This window comes from Hyperoodon ampullatus, assembly GCF_949752795.1.
Source record: "Hyperoodon ampullatus genome assembly, chromosome: 17".
Lineage (NCBI taxonomy): Eukaryota > Metazoa > Chordata > Mammalia > Artiodactyla > Ziphiidae > Hyperoodon > Hyperoodon ampullatus.
This window is the reverse complement of record NC_136930.1, coordinates 17,331,471-17,350,399: the sequence shown is the minus strand read 5'-3', so window position 1 is coordinate 17,350,399 and position 18,929 is coordinate 17,331,471. Positions and strand designations below refer to the sequence as shown.

Genomic DNA, 18,929 nt, shown 5'->3' with positions numbered 1-18,929 from the left:
TGCTAAAACTTTTAAGCATTTATAACCTTATAACTTTAATGGAGTAGTTTTGAAGTGTTATAGGTAGCTGGCTGCTCTTCATAACCACTTTACAGCATCTATGTTTACAAATATATTTAGAAATATTTTGACAATAGATTGTGAATTATAGGACAGGCAATTAAAAATTTGAGAATTAGGCATGTAAAATATATAGAAGATGTAAGGGGCTTGTAAAGGAAAAGGCATGAGCATTTGGACGAAGTTTAATCAAGGATTTCATACTGTGTGAATACAAGTATATTATGTTGTAAGGAAAAAAAGTACAAGTTATTATTGATATTCTTTTCTAGAAACGACTACAGAAAGAACTGTTGGCTTTGCAAAATGACCCACCTCCCGGAATGACTTTAAATGAAAAGAGTGTTCAAAATTCAATTACACAGTAAGTGTTTAAGTTTTAAAGTACTTGTTTGTTTTTCTTTTGTTATCAATGTAATGTATGAATATATACTCATTTTAAAAATACAGAATTATTTTCTTATTTCATCCCATTCTCTTCCACCAAGAGGTAAGTACAGTAAACAGATCTTATTCTGTGCATTTATATATACAATTTGGTTTTATAAAAGTTTCTTGCTAATGAGGCAGCGTTTAAAAACTTTGGTCTGACTTCGTTATGAAATGTTCTTCACCTGTAATAGAGCAGTTTGGTATGAGGTTATTTATCAGGCTTTTCAAAAACATTTAAGGCTCTGAAGAGAATGACAGTCAAGAGGTATCTCTACCCCTGTCCCCTGAACATACTACGTAGTTGCTTTCTTTACAGAAGGGTAGCTGAATGAATGTCAGACTCTTAGCATCTCATTTAATAATAAGAAGCTTTTCCATGAGGATGAAGAAGTGAAGGGTAGAGGAGGACATAGAAGTATTCTCGAATTTAGCTCCTGCCGTGGGAGTGGAGCAGAAGTCTCTTCCCAGGTATGTGCCAAGCAGAGTAGAGGTATGGGTCCCCTCTGTTAAAAATGAGCATTTGAATTAGTTTAAAGTGTTTTCAAGAGTATCATCCTAAGATTTCACAACCCAGTGTGGTCTATCCTTACCACTCCTTTGATTTCACAATTCTGTTAGACAAGGGTAAATGTTCTAAAATGGGAAATTTTTAAGCAGTTGACTCTCTCCTTAAAAAAAAAAACTCCAAAACTGTAAAAGGGGTAGAAGCCAACAAGAAAAAGTTTACTATAGACCAACTTGTAGGACAAATTGAACAATTCAAATATTTAGTGATATTCTGGGTCCAAAGAGCAAAAGTGACCAAAGCTCACACAACAGGGACATATTTATTTTCAGAAGAAACAATTTTGGTTACCTTTGACTTTGACATTTGAGTCAGTACTTAAGACAGGAGCCAAGCTTTAAGAACAGGCATATGAAGAAAGGGCATGTTGATGTTTGAATGGATATACTGATGTTTGAAAATGTCGTATGGGTGACTTCCCTGGTGGTCCAGTGGTTAGAATTCCATGCTTCCACTGCAGGGGGCGTGGGTTCGATCCCTGGTCTGGGAACTAAGATCCCCCATGCTGTACAGCACAAGCCAAAAAAAAGAAAATGTAGTGTGTATTACTACATACTATAGATACCGTAGAGTATCTAGCTCTGTAACGATCTCTTTAAAACGTTGCTGGGTTCTCAGTTGACTGAGCAGTTTTGGATTCACTGCCAAACGAGTGGAAGGTACAGAGATTTCCCATGGACCGTCTGCTCCCACACATGCCATAGCCTCTGATTTATCACCATCCCCCACCAGAGTGGCACATTTGTTAGAACTGATGATCCTACACTGACATGTCATAATCACTCAAAGTCTGTAGTTTACACTACAATTCACTCTTGATGCATTCTGTGGATTTGGACAAATGCATAGCGACATGTGTCGTCATTATGGTGTCATACAGCACTTTCACTGCCCTAAACATCCTCCGTGCTTCATCTGTTCATCCTCCCCTCCCACCAACCCCTGGCAACCACTGGGCTTTTCACTGTCTCCATAGTTTTCCCTTTTCCGGAGTGTCATATAGTTAGAATCACACAGTGTGTAACCTTTTCATATTGGCTTCTTTCACTTAGTAATATTCATTTAAGTTTCTTCCATGTCTTTTCATGGCTCTCAATTGACTTTTCATTTATCTCAAACAGAATTTAAAATGGAGCAGACATTTAGAGTATAAAGCATTTGTTCTATATGATTAAACAAGTGACTGTTTTTTGTTCTGTTATCATTAAACAGGTGGATTATACTCCATTTTCATCTTTTTCCTCTTTACCTTTGTTAACCTGCCTCAGAATATCCTATAAGAGCTAGCCCTATAGTTTTCAAGGAAGTAGGTACCAATCGTTTCCACTTTCAACCTTTATTTTTTGGGGGGTGGGGAGGAACTACACAACACAATGAGTTATAAAAAGTTAAAGGACCATTTTACGATTTTAAGATTGAAATATTTGTATAGATATTTCTACCACAAATTATAACTACTGGGATTTCCCTGGTGGTGCCGTGGTTAAGTATCCGCCTGCCAATGCAGGGGACACGGGTTCGAGCCCTGGTCCAGGAAGATCCCACATGCCGAGGAGCAAGTAAACCCGTGCGCCACAACTACTGAAACCACGTGCCGCAACTACTGAAGCCCGAGTGCCTAGAGCCTGTGCTCCACAACAAAGAGTAGCCCCTGCTCGCACAGCAATGAAGACCCAATGCAGCCGAAAGTGTAACTACCAAAATAAACAGCATCTTTGCTACAGAGTAAACTTGTCACTTAGAGATGTTTGTCAGGCAAGAATTTTTCTTTTAAAATAATTTACTGTAAATGAACCACAAAAGTTTTATTATCTTTGGACCATCTTCCAGGATATGAAAATAGTCTTATAAAAATTAGATCTTGGGAATTCCCTGGCCGTCTAGTGTTTAGGACTCCCCTTCCACTGAAGCATTATCTCCAAAGTGGAAGAATTACAAACCAAATTTTTTTTTAATAAGTTTATTTATTTATTTATTTATTTTTGGCTGTGTTGGGTCTCTGTTGCTGCACGCGGGCTTTCTCTAGTTGCGGCGAGTGGGGGCTACTCTTCGTTGTGGTGCGCGGGCTTCTCATTGCAGTGGCCTTTCTTTGTTGCGGAGCACGGGCTCCAGGCATGCGGGCTTCAGTAGTTGTGGCTCGCGGCCTCAGTAGTTGTGACGCACGAGGCTTAGTTGCTCCGTGGCATGTGGGATCTTCCTGGACCAGGGCTTGAACCCGTGTCTCCTGCATTAGCAGGCGGATTCTTAACCACTGCACCACCAGGAAAATCCAAACCAAATATTAATATAGTTGAAAGAGACGCATATAGTTAACAGGAAATAAATGCTGATTTTAAAATACTATTGTATGTATACTTTTTCTATTCAGTTCTTTAGTTTCTTTAATCAGGCCACGGCAGAAGCTGAAGCAAAAGATAGACATCAGAGCAATCAGAGATAGGGCAAAAAAGCAATGTTTTGATGTAACTACTGACCTATATTGAAAAAATTAATTATTACTTGGGAAATTCCCTGACAGTCCAGTGGTTAGGACTCGGCACTCTCACCACCACATCCCAGGTTCAGTCCCTGCTCTGGGAACTAAACTCCTGCAAGCTGTGCAGTGTGGCCAAAATAAAGAAAAAAAAAATGTTGTTTAAGTGGGATTATATGGGATGGGGTATATGGGTAAACGAAGATGATGAAAGCACGTTAAGCTTTGTGGAAGACAGTTTGGTAGCATGTAGACCTTAAAAAATATGCGTATCGGGGCTTCCTGGGTGGCGCAGTGGTTGAGAGTCTGCCTGCTGATGCAGGGGACGCGGGTTCGTGCCCCAGTCCGGGAAGATCCCGTATGCTGCGGAGCGGCTGGGCCCGTGGGCCATGGTCGCTGAGCCTGCGCATCCGGAGCCTGTGCTCCGCAACAGGAGAGGCCACAACAGTGAGAGGCCCGCGTACCGCAAAATATATATATATATATATATATATATATATATATATATGCGTATCATATCCTTTGACCTAATAAATCAACTATACGCTGTCCTAAGGAAGGAACAGAGATACAGAAAGATTGACTTAGAACTAATTAAGTAGGGAAATGGTTTCTCAATGTAGTAAAGTAAAATGGCACCCCTTGAGTTACAGTCCATAGACATCATATCATGTAAGGCAGAAATTTTGTGTAGTCATAATTGCCTTTGAACATCCCTTGAGAGAGGCTGTATTGCTATATATCCTGTATTAATATATCCACAAAGCTAGTTTTTCCTTCAGAGTGGCATAGATGGCTGTTTCTTTCATTAGGAGCCATGAATGTGTGAAAAATACCTGTTTTAAACATTAGAATCACAGAACAATGGGTATTCACAGGAGGTTAAGAAGTGAGACTTCTCCCATCATCCTTACTCTGGGGCGTGTGTGCTTGTGACTGGAATCGTGAACATTGATGATTTGAATGTAATGTAATTTAAGTGTGCACCTAATGCAACTCTTCTGGACTTGGAGTCCATTGATATAGAAACTGCAAAATGACTAGAATGAAATGTACCCTAAAAACTTTAACAGTGATTATCTTTGGGTGATTTTTGTTTTATTTATGCTTATGTAAATTTTCTATAGTGAACATATGTTACTTTTTAAATTAGCAAAACGTTGTTTTAAATTATCCTGCACAATGTTGAGAAGTATGCCTTCTTTGACCTATCTCACCCATATATTGCAAGGTGTCTCTTAGCTGTTATTTAAGAGCTATGCTTGGATAGGTCACATGTCAATTTATGGTACATTACGTGTCCTAAGAATTGCCTTATAAACAGAACGAAAGGGCACCAGGAAGTCCTGTGATTTTTTTCTTGGACTATCCCAGCATAGTAGGTGGGGGTTGGGGATGGGGCTAAAAAGGGATGTTCATGGCTAGGAAGGACCTAGTTTGGTGGTGTTTTTTTTTGGTTGGTGGTGATGGTGGGTTTTTTTGTTGTTGTTGGTTTGTTTTTTGGCTGCACCATGTGGCATGCGGGATCTTACTTACCTGAGCAGGGATCGAACCTGTGCCCCCTGCAGTGGAAGCATGGAGTCTTAACCACTGGACCACCAGGGAAGTCCCTGTTTGTTTGTTTTAAATTTAACTTTAGTTGATTTACAATGTTGTGTTAGTTTCAGGTATACAACTTCAGATTCTTTTCCATTATAAGTTATAAGATACTGAATATAGGTCCCTGTGCTATTATACACAGTAAATCCTTGTTGTTTACCTATTGTATATATAGTCGTGTGTATCTGTTAATCCCAGACTCCTAATTCATCCCTTCCCCTCCCCTTCCCCTTCCCCCTTTGGTAACCATAAGTTTGTTTCTTATGTCTGGGAGTCTGTTTCTGTTTTGTAAGTAAGTTGATTTGTATTATTATTATTATTTTTTTTTTTTGCGGTACGCGGGCCTCTCACTGTTGTGGCCTCTCCCATTGCGGAGCACGGGCTCCAGATGCGCAGGCCCAGTGGCCATGGCTCACGGGCCCAGCTGCTCCGCGGCATGTGGGATCTTCCCGGACCGGGGCACGAACCTGTGTCCCCTGCATCGGCAGGCAGGCTCTCAACCACTGCACCACCAGGGAAGCCCTGTATTATTTTTTTAGATTCCACGTATAAGAAGTATCATATAATATTTGTCTTTCTCTGTCTGACTTGCTTCACTTACTATGATAATTTTTAGGTCCATCCATGTTGCTGCAAATGGCAATATTTCATTCTTCTTTGTAGCTGAATAATATTCCATTGTATATATGTGCATCTTTTTGTTTTTGGTTATATATATATATATATATTTTGAAGTATAATAGATTTACAATTTTGTACCTATCTCTGCTGTACAGCAAAGTGACTCAGTTATACACATGTATACATTCTTTTTTTTATATTCTTTTCCATTATGGTTTATCACAAGATATTGAATGTAGTTCCCTGTGCTATACATTAGGACCTTGTTGTTTATCCATTCTAAATGTAATAGTTTGCATCTCCCAACCCCAAATTCCCAGTCCATCCCTCTCTCTCCCCCTTCCCCCTTGGCAACCACAAGTCTGTTCTCTATGAGTCTGTTTCTGTTTTGTAGATAGGTTCATTTGTGCCATAGTTTAGATTCCACATGTAAGTGATACCATATGGTATTTGTCTTTCTCTTTCTGACTTACTTCACTTAGTGTGATAATCTCTAGTTGCATCCATGTTGCTGCAAATGGCCTTATTTCGTTGTTTTTTATGGCTCAGTAGTATTCCATTGTGTATATCTACCACATCTTTATCCATTCATCTGTCAGTAGACATTTAGGTTGTTTCCATGTTTGGCTGTTGTGAACAGTGCTATGAACATATATAGTTCATATATATGAACTATAGTTTGAATTACAGTTTTGTCTGGGTATATGCCCAGGAGTGAGATTTCTGGATCATATGATAATTCTATTTTTAGTTTTTTAAGGAACCTCCATACTGTTTTTCTTAGTGGCTGTACCAATTTACATTCCCACCAACAGTGTAGGAGAGTTCCCTTTTTTCCACACCCTCTCCAGCATTTATTATTTGTAGACTTTTTGATGATGGCCATTCTGACTTGTGTGAAGTGATACCTCATTGTAATTTTGATTTGCATTCCTCTAATAATTGGCGATTCGGTGCATCTTTTCATGTGCCTGTTGGCCATCTGTATGTCTTCTTTGGAGAAATGTCTGTTTAGGTCTTCTGCTTTTTTTTTTTTTTTTTTTTTTTTTTGCGGTCGCGGGCCTCTCACTGTTGTGGCCTCTCCCATTGCGGAGCACAGGCTCCGGACGCGCAGGCTCAGCGGCCATGGCTCACGGGCCCAGCCGCTCCGCGGCATGTGGGATCTTCCCAGACCGGGGCACGAACCCATGTCCCCTGCATCGGCAGGCGGACTCTCAACCACTGCGCCACCAGGGAAGCCCCTGCTTATTTTTTGATTGGGTTGTTTGTTTTGTTGATATTTAGTTGTATAAGCTGTTTGTATATTTTGGAAATTAAGCCCTCATCCATCTCATTGTTTGCAAATATTTTCTTCCAGTTTGTAGGTTGTCTTTTCATTTTGTTGATGGTTTCCTGTGCTGTGCAAAAGCTTGTAAGTTTGATTAGGAGGAAGGACCTAGTTTTAAAGAGAATAGGTTTTTTGTTTTTGTTTTTTTAATGCAGCTTTTGCATTATATTTTATTTACTGTGTACTGGTTCTGATGTCAGGAATGTACTAGGTTTTTTGCATATGTAACGTGATGTATCTTTCCAACAACACTTCGAGGTGACTTTTTTTTTTAGCTTTAGCAGTTAATTTTTTAAAATACCTATTTTACAATTGAAGTACTTAAAACAGGAGAGATAAAACAGCTTACTCAGGGCCCCACAGCTATTTAAGGGACAGATCTGTCTAATTTTACTGTAAAATATTGCCTCTTGGGTCTGTGGTCGCATCTTTTATTACCATATAAGGTATTTAGCATGCATTGTGAAAATGAATAGCCATGTTCTTAAGGGTTTATATGTGTTCCAGCCTGATTGCTTTCAGAGAGTAAGCACATTTATTATTTTACATATTCCTAAGTCCATAATATGTGAGGTGCTCAACAGAACCCCAACAGTATATCCTCAATCTTCCTTTTGTTTCCCTGTATTTAAAATAATAAGTTTTTATACCTGAAAAGTATAAGATTAAAGGAATTGACCAGATATACAATAATTATAAGTGTCATGGATATAGTTAGGAACTCATTTTGCTTCTAAATTCTGCCCCGTCATCTTTGTCATAATAATCTCTATTCCTCTACCCGGACTTTTTTTTTTTTTTTTTAAAGAACAAGAGATAGGGCTTCCTTGGGGCGCAGTGGTTGAGAGTCCACCTGCCGATGCAGGGGACACGGGTTCGTGCCCCGGTCCGGGAAGATCCCACATGCCGCGGAGTGGCTGGGCCCGTGAGCCGTGGCCGCTGAGCCTGCACGTCCGGAGCCTGTGCTCTGCAACGGGAGAGGCCACAACAGTGAGAGGCCCGCGTACCGCAAAAAAAAAAAAAAAAAAAAGAACAAGAGATAGTTCTTGTTATAAGAATATAATTATAAACAGATTTATATTCATGATTGTCATGTATGAAAACAAAGTAAGCTTACATAGATGCCATAGAAATCTATTTGGGGTTTTATTAAACAATTGAAACATAATGAGAGACAAAGGAAGGGCCTTCTGGAGCCTTAACTAGCTATCAGAGTAAGTGTACTGATGTCAAGTTAGCTTCCTTTTTCCTGTTTAGCCTTCTCTAGAATGCTGATGAGAAAATTGGTCTGATAGCTACAGTTCTCTGTAGTCATTGCTGATACTGATTTCTCTCATAGCTTCTAAAATAATTGATATCAGAAAGGCAATTGATTAGTTTGATGTTATCTATAAAATCTTTTCCATAATTGTAAAGATAGTCTGAAAAAATAGGGTAGCATAAATTGAGTAGGAAGAGTGCAGGCTCTGGTGTCAGCACACCTAAGTTGGGTTTTATTTTGTTTTTTTTCCAGACCTGGGTTAAAATCTGGCTCTGTGCTTTGTTAGCTGTCTCACCTTGATCTAGCTATTTAACTGGAGTGTCAGAGAAGGAAATAGGGCCAGGGGTATTAATACCTACTCCTGTAATTGTTGGGAGGATGAAGTGTGTTATACACGAATGACTCTTGTCCCAGTGCCTGGCATAGAGGAATACTCGGTGTTCTCTTTTCTCCTTCTCACCCCAATCCTTTATAACTGAAGTTTAATATATTTTTTTTCTATTCTAGGTGGATTGTAGATATGGAAGGTGCACCAGGTACCTTATATGAAGGGGAAAAATTTCAACTTCTATTTAAGTTTAGTAGTCGATATCCTTTTGACTCTCCTCAGGTAACTGTTTGCTTTTTAAATTTTTATTGTATTTTTGGATTATAGCAAAATGCTAAATTAGCGATTTTTGACTAAGTAAAAACTTATAAAAGAAACTCATTATAATTATGTGAATAGATTTGTTCCTTTATCTTATTTATAATACAATCAAGATCATATGAACATTTTACCTTATTGAGATTAGGGCTTTGCTGCTTTTGTACTTCTGAAAACTTAAGACTTTCTTATCCATTCATGTTAAGCAGAAAAAAGAGATGGAAATCTAACACAGGCCCATGGGTTGTGGGAGAACTTAGCATTTGGAATAACTAGAGGCACGTCTTCCTAGATAAGATGATGATAGAATGACATCGTTAAGAGGCAAGTGCTTTTTGGGAAGAAGCACTTCTTTGATTTCACATTGGCATGCTGTCTTTTGCGCCTTTTAGTATTGCAAGGGCAGAATATATTATTACAAGATGTTAAATATCTAGACATCAGCCCCAAATCTGTTCATTATAATTTGAGGCAGAGTCAGTTTAGTTAATGTCTTAAAACTTGGACAAGGGATAATGGTGGTAGAGAAAAACTTTTGAGAGCTGCTTAACTGTGGTGAGTGATTAATTGTCGGAGGTTAGAGAAAAGGAGACTCCAGGATGAATTCCAGATTTCTGGCTTGAAAAGATGGGTAATGAATTACTAGTAGCAAAATGATAAGACAGTGCCCAACTCTGTGTAGCATTGCTAGGTAATGAGGTGTTGTGGATAGTGAAATTTCCCAAATAACTTGAAATTCAACATGTGAGGTGCTAAAATATGCTATTTTTGAGGAAAATCATATTTCATTGCTACTTTAAATAGAATATACCAAACAGCTTAATCAATTCTCTTAGCCGTGTAAGAGTATAGATGGAAGTCAATTATTGTATTGTGCTATAGATAAAGAGATGATTGTTTTAAGGCATAGAATTAAATGGAAACGGACTCCTTGAGTTCTAAAGTTTCCATGTGAGCAGAAAATTAAGAGGTTGGGGGCTCCTTTTTATCTTTTTCATAAAAATAAGGCAAAGACGTATGTATTGTCATGACCTCTAGGCTTCTATAATAACCATGTGTAGACTGCAATCAAAAACCAAAGCATGGGCTTCCCTGGTGGCACAGTGGTTGAGAGTCTGCCTGCCGATGCAGGGGACACGGGTTCGTGCCCCGGTCCGGGAAGATCCCACATGCCGCGGAGCGGCTGGGCCCATGAGCCATGACCGCTGAGCCCGTGCGTCCGGAGCCTGTGCTCCGCAACGGGAGAGGCCACAACAGTGAGAGGCCCGCGTAACGCAAAAAAAAAAAAAAAAAAAAAAAAAAACAAAGCAAATGTATTCCTTCTTTTCAGAAAATGATCTTCATTTTCTGTTGTTGGCTTTCGGCTTATCAGCATCATCTTACTGTTATTGCTTGAAGGCAGTGAGGTATCCACTTGTCACCTTCAACCTAAGTTCGTTGAAGGTATGTGAAGGAAGAAGAATAGGACTCACCAGCTCAGAAACTTTGCCTAGAGGACTATTGGAGAAGGCTTACTCTGGGAACTCACAAATTTTTCATCAGAGGGAAATAATATTTCTGTAAACATGAAACCAAGTGAAAAGTGTTCTCTAAACTCTCAGTTTCTAATTCTAAATCAAATATCAAGCTTAACCATCAGTTGAATTTCATCTTTAATATTTCTGTAAGAACCATTGTAATAAATTCTATCATCTTATCTCATATTCCTTTTATCCTCCTTCCCTGGTTTTACTCCTGCTCGCTGGTCTGATTTTGGTGTCCTCCGGGTTCTTTTTTTTTTGACATTATTATTATTATTATTTTTTAAAATAATTAATTAATTATTTTTTGCCACGTCGGGTCTTAGTTGTGGCATGTGGGCTCTTCGTTGCAGCATGTGGCCTTCTCTCTAGTTGTGACGAATGTGGACTCAGTAGTTGCGGCACGTGGGCTTGGTTGCCCCACGGCATGTGGGATCTTAGTTCCCAACCAGGGATCGAACCCTGTGTCCGCTGCATTGGAAGGTGGATTCTTAACCACCAGACCACCAGGGAAGTCCCGTCCTCCAGGTTCTTTATTCAGCGCTCCCTTTTTCTTCTCACTTTTTAAAGTCTTTAACCATCTTAAGCCACTAACTCCCAGATCTCCAACTCTGTGTACAATCTTTTTCTGAGGTTTAATTTCACACCCCTGTTGGACATCTCTACTTGAACATCTCCAGATGTCCAAATTTAACACAGCTAAACTGTTTTTTCTAATAACAAAATAAAATAAAAAAAGAATTTTTTCTTGGGTTTCTGTCCACCTATCTTCTCATGTTAAATTTATTTCCTTTCCCTCACTCTTAAATGCAGTTTTTCAGATCCTTTCACAGACTTAAGGCAGTCCACCACTTTTCTTACCTTATCGTCAGTGCTGTGTGGTCCAAGTGTTCAGCTTTTATCTGGACTATCACAAAGTAGCCTCTAGTTGTTTCCACTCCTAGCCGTCCTTTCACAGCGCTGTTAGATTTATTTGAAGGTGCAGTTACCTCATTGGTTTTTGCACATACATCCACCACCACCATCCCCACCCTTCTTGGTAAATCCTGTGATGGTTCTTATTTCCTGTGGAGTCAGATCAAGCTTAGCAGTCCAGTCCCTTTATGGTTGAGTCTGAACTGAAGCATTTTAGCCACACATTACCTCCATGCCTTCTACTGTGTAGTAATATTTGCATCATACTTTATTAATGTAACCATTAAGTAATGTTATCTCTGAAAGTGAAAGATTACATGTAGAATGATGTGGAAACCCTAGGGTCGTTGTTCCCAATCTTTTGGAATATGAGGGATTCCCTTTTAACATCAGTTAATTTATATTTTTATATATATATATATGTAATATTCTGATATCCATGATTGAGAAAATAACAGACCACTCTGAGTCCAGTAATACTTTTAAATTATTTTAAGATTCTATTAATCACATCATTGTATGATTATAAAATAATTATAACATGCCCAGTAATCAAAGCTTGATGTACATATAGATTTCAAGATTTTTCTGATAACTAAAACTTTCCAAAGGTCCATTGCATTGCTCTGGATAAGGGCAGTAAAATTCCCCATTCACCAAAGATTTTATTTGTTCAGATGTGGAAGCATTGGCTCTTGTTAGGTAATTAGTCTTTCATTTTCCTATGCAATAAGCAGTACTAAATTTACCACTACTTACAAGAGTAGAATTTGAGGACATATCCGTAGAATAAACATCTCATCGTGAAATTATTCCTTTTGTGTCAGTGAGATCTTTGTCTGTAAATGAGATCTGTAAGACTATACATAAAATTGTAGGCTGTGTTATTGTCTTCTACTAGTTATAATTAGTTTCACATGTATCTCACTTTACAGTGAAAAGGCTACCTATGTAAAACATGGTGTTTGGCCCAATCATTTGCTTTAAAAGAAACAATAACAGCAACAGAAAACTTTCTCAGTTAAAATGGGAGCAGAGATGAAGCACCTTTTCATCACTGTTTTCTAGTAATGTGCACTTACCAGCAGCCATAGAGAAAATGAAATTCTTCCTATATAGTGCATTCTGTTTCCTTATGCTAGTAGGATACAGGTAAATGGTTGGTTAATTTAACATGTATTGAGCATGAACTGTGTACTTTAGAGATGGCTGAGAGCACAGAAATTAAAAAGGAATTGGGCCTGACTTAAAAAAGCGGATCATCTGTTTAGTATTTGGAGAGATAGACATTTATTCATTCATTCTGTAAGTACTTACTGAGCATGTATCATAAGACAAAGACTTTACTAGGTGCTGGCAATTCTGTGGTGAACAAAGTGGCCCTCCAAAAACCCTCCTTACGTGGAGTTTGCATTCTTGTAGAAAGAGAAGGACAGTAAACAAAAAGCAAAATATATATAGTATGGAAGGTGGTGAAAAAAAGCAGAAAAGAGTCAGGGTGTTGCAGCATTGGGTAGAGTGATCAGGAAAGATTTCATGAGAAGGTGACATTGGGGCAGAGATCTGAAAGAGGTGAGTGCATAAGCCACATCAAAGGGTGAGAGAAAGGGCAGGTGAAGACAAAATGCAATGGTCCTGAATCTGGAGCATGCCAAGTGGGTCCCTGGAGTGTTGTATAATCAAGAAGAGAAGAGTAGGGCCTAGGTCAGAGAGAGAATTTGGGCTGGAAGGTCCATCAGAGATTGGATAGGACATTTATAGCCCATCGTAAGAATTTTGACTTTTACTCTGAATGAGGTAGGAAGCCCTTGAAGATGCCGAGCAGAGGAACGACATGCTCCTGCTTAAAATTAAAAGGAGAAACTTGGCTGTTATGTGGCACATTGACTTCTGGAGGCACAAGGGTACCCCTATTGCAGTGATCCAGGTGAGAGGTGATGGTGATTTGTACCAGAAGGGTAGCAGTGGAGGTTGTGGAAGGTGGCAGTATTTTGGACTTATGTTAAAGATGCTAAAAATATACTTGCCTTGATCATAAAGCTTTAGAAACATTGGGGCAAAAGAGTAATCGCTTTCCCCTCACTCCTATTCCCCCTCCTATTCATGCCCCTTTAACACGAACCCTTTTGTTGTGTTGCTTCAAATTCCCTCATTGCAGAGATCCAGAACTTATATTCATAGTGTCCTCATCCTTTTGCTCGTGGTCTGATTCTCCCTGCTTTGGGAAAGCTATCAATATTCATGCTGCTGATACATATTAGATGACTGAAAGGGGAGAATTGAATTGAAAACTATGCTAAAATTCTTATCCCCAGTCACTTTTGTCAAATATTTATCATTCATTTATGCTAGACTACCTGTGTCATATATATTATTCATAATTAGATATTTGATTTAGTTTATTAAACTCTCTGCTTGTATGTTCAGTTTTTATAGTTGCCCTTTAAATATTGTCATCTACTGACAACTTTAATCAGAGAAAACATCCCCTCATATTGTCCCTGTAGAAACCTTGGTATCTATATTGAAGATTGGCTTTATAATTATAGCCTGTTTTGTATTGCTCATTCTGTGTGTATTGTATTTTCACCTCGCTTGATGTACCGTATTAGGTGTCTGACTTTCTAATCACTCGCAGAGCACTAGTCTGAACACATGCCTTCATTGTGGTAAGATCTCAATACTGTGAGGTCATACAGTATTGAGCCTGAAGTCTTTGGAAGTCCTCAGGGATGATTACCATGAATTTCACGTTAGAAACAGTTAGCTAATATCCATCCTTTATGTTGTCACTGTTGGTGGCTTTCAGTTTAGATTTTTTAGTACCCAAAGGTTACCCAGAGGTTGGCTTGCTTAAAATTTTAGGTTGGATGTGGGATATGCGGACTTACCTCCAAAATTACATGGATCCTGAGCATGGTTCTCTCTCACATCTCACCTGCTCTTGAATTTGAGCCACACTGATGGGGGATATTTGGAAATTTACAGACATATGAGGACTTCTTCGCATGCAGACTCAGAACTTCAGATGTGGTTCACATGCGTTAGATTTAACATCCTTTTCTAACATTGTGACTTTTTTTCCATTTAATAGCTTGTTATTAAAAATCTGTAATTCCATTTTACTCAGTATAGTTTATGCAGTGGGGAATGTGTGCAGTCTCTGGTCGCTGTTCAATCTATGTGACTACTTTGAATCTGAATAAATTGTTTAAAAAATGAATTAGCAAAATTCTTTATTCCCTTTTGTTTCAAATTCATTGTATTCAGTTATATTGTCATATCTGTTTTAGATAGTTTATCAGCTATTTGCGATTCCCCCCCAGAAAGGTTTTTGAACTCTGGAAACAGCTTAAAGTCTTTTTAAGTTTTCAGAGCCTACTTGGCTGTATTAAAAAACCTGAAATGTGCATTCCCTTCTCTGGCTTGTACTGCATATTAAATAAACGAGGATAGTTAAGAGTGCCGTCTTGGGACTCCCCTGGTGGCGCAGTGGTTAAGAATCTGCCTGCCAATGCAGGGGACATGGGTTCGATCCCCAATCCAGGAAGAACCCACATGCTGTGGAGCAGCTGTGCCCGTGCACCACAACTACTGAGCCTGTGCTCTAGAGCCCACGAGACACAGCTGCTGAGCCCGTGTGCCACAGCTACTGAGCCTGTGCTCTAGAGCCCACGAGACACAGCTACTGAGCCTGTGTGCCACAACTACTGAGCCTGTGCTCTAGAGCCCACGAGACACAGCTACTGAGCCCGTGTGCCACAACTACTGAGCCTGTGCTCTAGAGCCTACGAGACACAGCTACTGAGCCCGTGTGCCACAACTACTGAGCCTGTGCTCTAGAGCCCACGAGACACAGCTACTGAGCCCGTGTGCCACAACTACTGAAGCCCGTGCACCTAGAGCCCGTGCTCCGCAACAAGAGAAGCCACCGCAGTGAGAAGCCCACACACCGCAACAAAGAATACCCCTGGCTTGCTGCAACTAGAGAAAGCCTGTGTGCAGCAACAAAGACCCAACACAGCCAAAAATAAATAAATAAATAATAATAAATAAATAATAAATAATAACTAAATTATTTTTAAAAAAGAGTGTAGTCTTGAAGAAATTCAGCGCTGGTTACTCTTCTGTCACATGCAGAGAACCAGAATAACAAAGTTTGCATCAAACTGTCTGTGCAGACTACTTACCAGCCTTTTACATGGATAAACTGTTGAAAAAAATTTTTTCTTATATTTCAGGAATTCATCTGAATTCCTGGATGGAATTCAGGAAATCCTGGATGGAGGCTGTCCATGTTTAGACAAACTTCTAAAATTCTCTATCTGCCAGGTTGGGTTCTAGGGGTTACCTGTACCATGTATAACAAGTTAGTTCCCCTGTTTTTGTTTGCTAGAAGTTTTAGGCTGGTTGCATTTGCCCTGAATGCAGCAGGTTTAAAAGCCCCTGCTTTTTTTTAAGCATTATTAAGATCTAATTTATTTTAAGCATTATTAAGATCTAATTTATTTTTATTTCAGTCCCCTCAAACTTCAAAACTGTTTCTTTCTCCTTGATTTCCGGCTCTCTTCTCTGCTTATAGAATGTCTGCTGCTTGTGCCGTAGTTGTCTTCCACTGCTCCCCATCCCCTTTCTTTCTCTTCTCTCCTCCTTTACTTTTGGTTCGTGCATACTTCTTGGCTCTCAGACCGAGTGATTTAGTTTATAATCATTTCTCTCCAAAAAGAATACTGCTTTCCTTCTGCTTTGTGAATTGGCTAGTCAAAGCATCTCGTGATAACCTTTTGGTTGGCTGTCTGTATTTTCTTTGATGGTTGTTGATTGCTTCATTTGTGCCAAAGGAAATAACTTGGCAGTTCTTACTTTTTTGGTACCAGAGCACTGTTCTACATGACTTGTTTTCAAAAAAACCTTACTGGAAAAGAAATAGCCTTTAAAAATAATTGTGGCCAGGGAGTAAGCTCTCGTGGGCACTGCTGTGTTCTTCATGAAAATATCCTTTTAGTCAAATGGCATTTTGTGGCAAAATGAACACCCCAAAGCAGATGCAAATTGTGTGAGATTTGTAAACTCCCACTCTAGACATCCACAGCGCATTGTGGGAATATCAAATGCATATAATATAATAAACTGTAGTTCACATTTATAAAAAAATTAATTAAAAAATAATTGTGGATGGACTCATGGAGCTGCAAGAGCCTTAAGCAGTCATTTCCCTTTGCAGAGCAGCACTTTTTGAGCAAAAAGTGATGAAAAAGGCACTAATTCTGATAGATAAAATTGAGATAAATGGTGCTTCAAACACAGCTGTGCCCAAGTCTTTCAGTGGGTCTTCTGCAATTGGGTAGGACAAGTCACTTGATATCTCTTGTTTTAAGACTTTACTTTTAATTTTCAGCTTTACTTTAGCTCTTTTTTCGTGGGAATGGAGGGTGGATCACCAGAATTTAAAGAAAAAAAAAAAAAAAAGAAAGAAACACAAGTGTATGAAGTCATTCCTTTGAGAAAAAATTCCTCTTCCTGTCTTATATTAGCTTCAGCCAAGGAAATGAGGCCCATATGTTAGCAGTATATTTGAAATATTGGAGAACTCCTACTTATATGAAAGAGTGTTTTGTTAAATGTAAATATTTGTAAAATTGTAATAAAACCAGATATGTAGGTAGAAATTTAAAAATAAAAGCAAAACCTAGCTTATGGTAATTTCCCATAGCATATCACATATTAAAATATGGCATACCTTATTCTGGCCACCCTTATTTCACTGGCTGTCTTCTGCTCTATAAAGGAAAAAAAGAGGGCTTATTCCTAGAGCAATATATTTCATCAGTTTGTCATCACTTAAGGTAGGGTTTCTCCTTACTAAGATTCCGCTATATCTGAGTGTGAGGTAATTTGCAGGGCTGAGATATACTTACTGTAAGCCTAGTTTGGGAACTATTGGCTTATATTTGATGAGTTTTATAAAAATGCCATCATACCTAGTGAATCAGAATCTGGGAAAGTGGGGCTCTTGAATTTGTATTTTTAGCCAGCTCTCCAGGTGATTTTTTTTTTTTTAAGGGCCGGATCAGGAAATAGGAATTACTCCTAAGCAACAATAAAAATTATATATTATACTGCAGTATAAAATTCACTTAAAAGATTGACAGATTAATTTTTAATTTTTATATCAAAGTAAATAATTTATTATGAACTAACATATCTAAGCATTCTTAAATATGAGACTTCTCCTTTGACCTACTTTGGGCTATGCTTACAGATTCCTCAGGATGTACGAATTTACTCTCCTGCCTATTCAGATGCTTAGGTAGATATGTTTAAGAAACAGTATTATTGAGACATTGAATTATTAGGGCAAAGGAAGGAAATAATAGATTGATTACCTTTCACAACAGTGCTGAGGCAACATGGAGAAAGGGGAAAACGTAGAAGAACTGAGTAAAAGAAAAGATAGAGACAAAACAGCAAGTAATTGGGAGACTCATTCAACCTTTGTTTTTTCATCTAAGCACATAGATGTTTGCTGATTAGTAAGTGGTAGTTTGTGCCCATCATAATGGAAGTGTGAGTTTAGATGAGGTGGAAGATGTAGCAGTCATTTCTTTTTGCATATAGCACCTTGGGTAATAACATTGTTATAGGTGGAAGTGGTGTTCCTACCGCCTGTAATTCATATTGTCCTAACTAAAGTTGAATACTTTCGTTTGAAATTTTAGTGTATTTGATTTCTATATGCAGAGAACAATGAATAATTTGAAAAACCATTCTTGTAAATATAGTTGTCTTTCACTAGTCTAAAAATACATGGTAATTTAGAAAATTTTAAAAGGAATGTGTGAAACATAGCTGAAATATAAAATAGGTAATCTGGAGTTTTTTCCTACTGCATGGTCATTCATAATAGTGAAACCAGTACTTATTGAATTGATAAGAATAAAGCAGTTGTTTATCTTGTTCCTGGCATTGATTTTATTTGTTTTTAATTTGGTTTTTAAAATATTAACTTACCTGGAGAACATTTTATTTTTTGGTAATACAGAATATTTGAGTGTTAATGGAATTTTGTTCTTTCTTAGGTCATGTTTACTGGTGAAAATATTCCTGTTCATCCTCATGTTTATAGCAATGGTCATATCTGTTTATCCATTCTAACAGAAGACTGGTCCCCAGCGCTGTCAGTCCAATCAGTTTGTCTTAGCATTATTAGCATGCTTTCCAGCTGCAAAGAAAAGGTAGGACTTTTCAGAATTATTCCAGGTATAGTTCTTCTTTTAGTTTGGGTAGAGAAGCTATTTTAATATATAATTCCTTTGAAGAAAGGACTTAATGCCTTCTATTACGAAGTTATAGGGAACGTTTTAGTAGTAGATTGGAAAATAATTTGATAATAGAAGTCAGACATTGTTTCATATTTCTTAAACAGGAAATTCCTGCAGATGTTCTTAAACAATCTGAATTTTATTTCTGTAAGCATGCACAGGGCAAAAGTGTACAAGAAATTATTGTT

At 38.4% G+C, this 18,929-nt stretch overlaps 1 protein-coding gene across 1 annotated transcript in view; it reads left to right on the top strand.

Moving 5' to 3' along the window:
- The window catches only part of UBE2W (ubiquitin conjugating enzyme E2 W), a gene marked incomplete at both ends in the record, with an annotated part of 69,246 nt that overhangs the window by 38,578 nt on the left and 11,739 nt on the right, over positions 1–18,929 (top strand). The window contains 3 exon segments of the mRNA XM_079722134.1: positions 333–424; positions 8,846–8,948; positions 18,499–18,654. Of these exon segments, the coding sequence (XP_079578260.1) occupies positions 333–424; positions 8,846–8,948; positions 18,499–18,654 (351 nt within the window).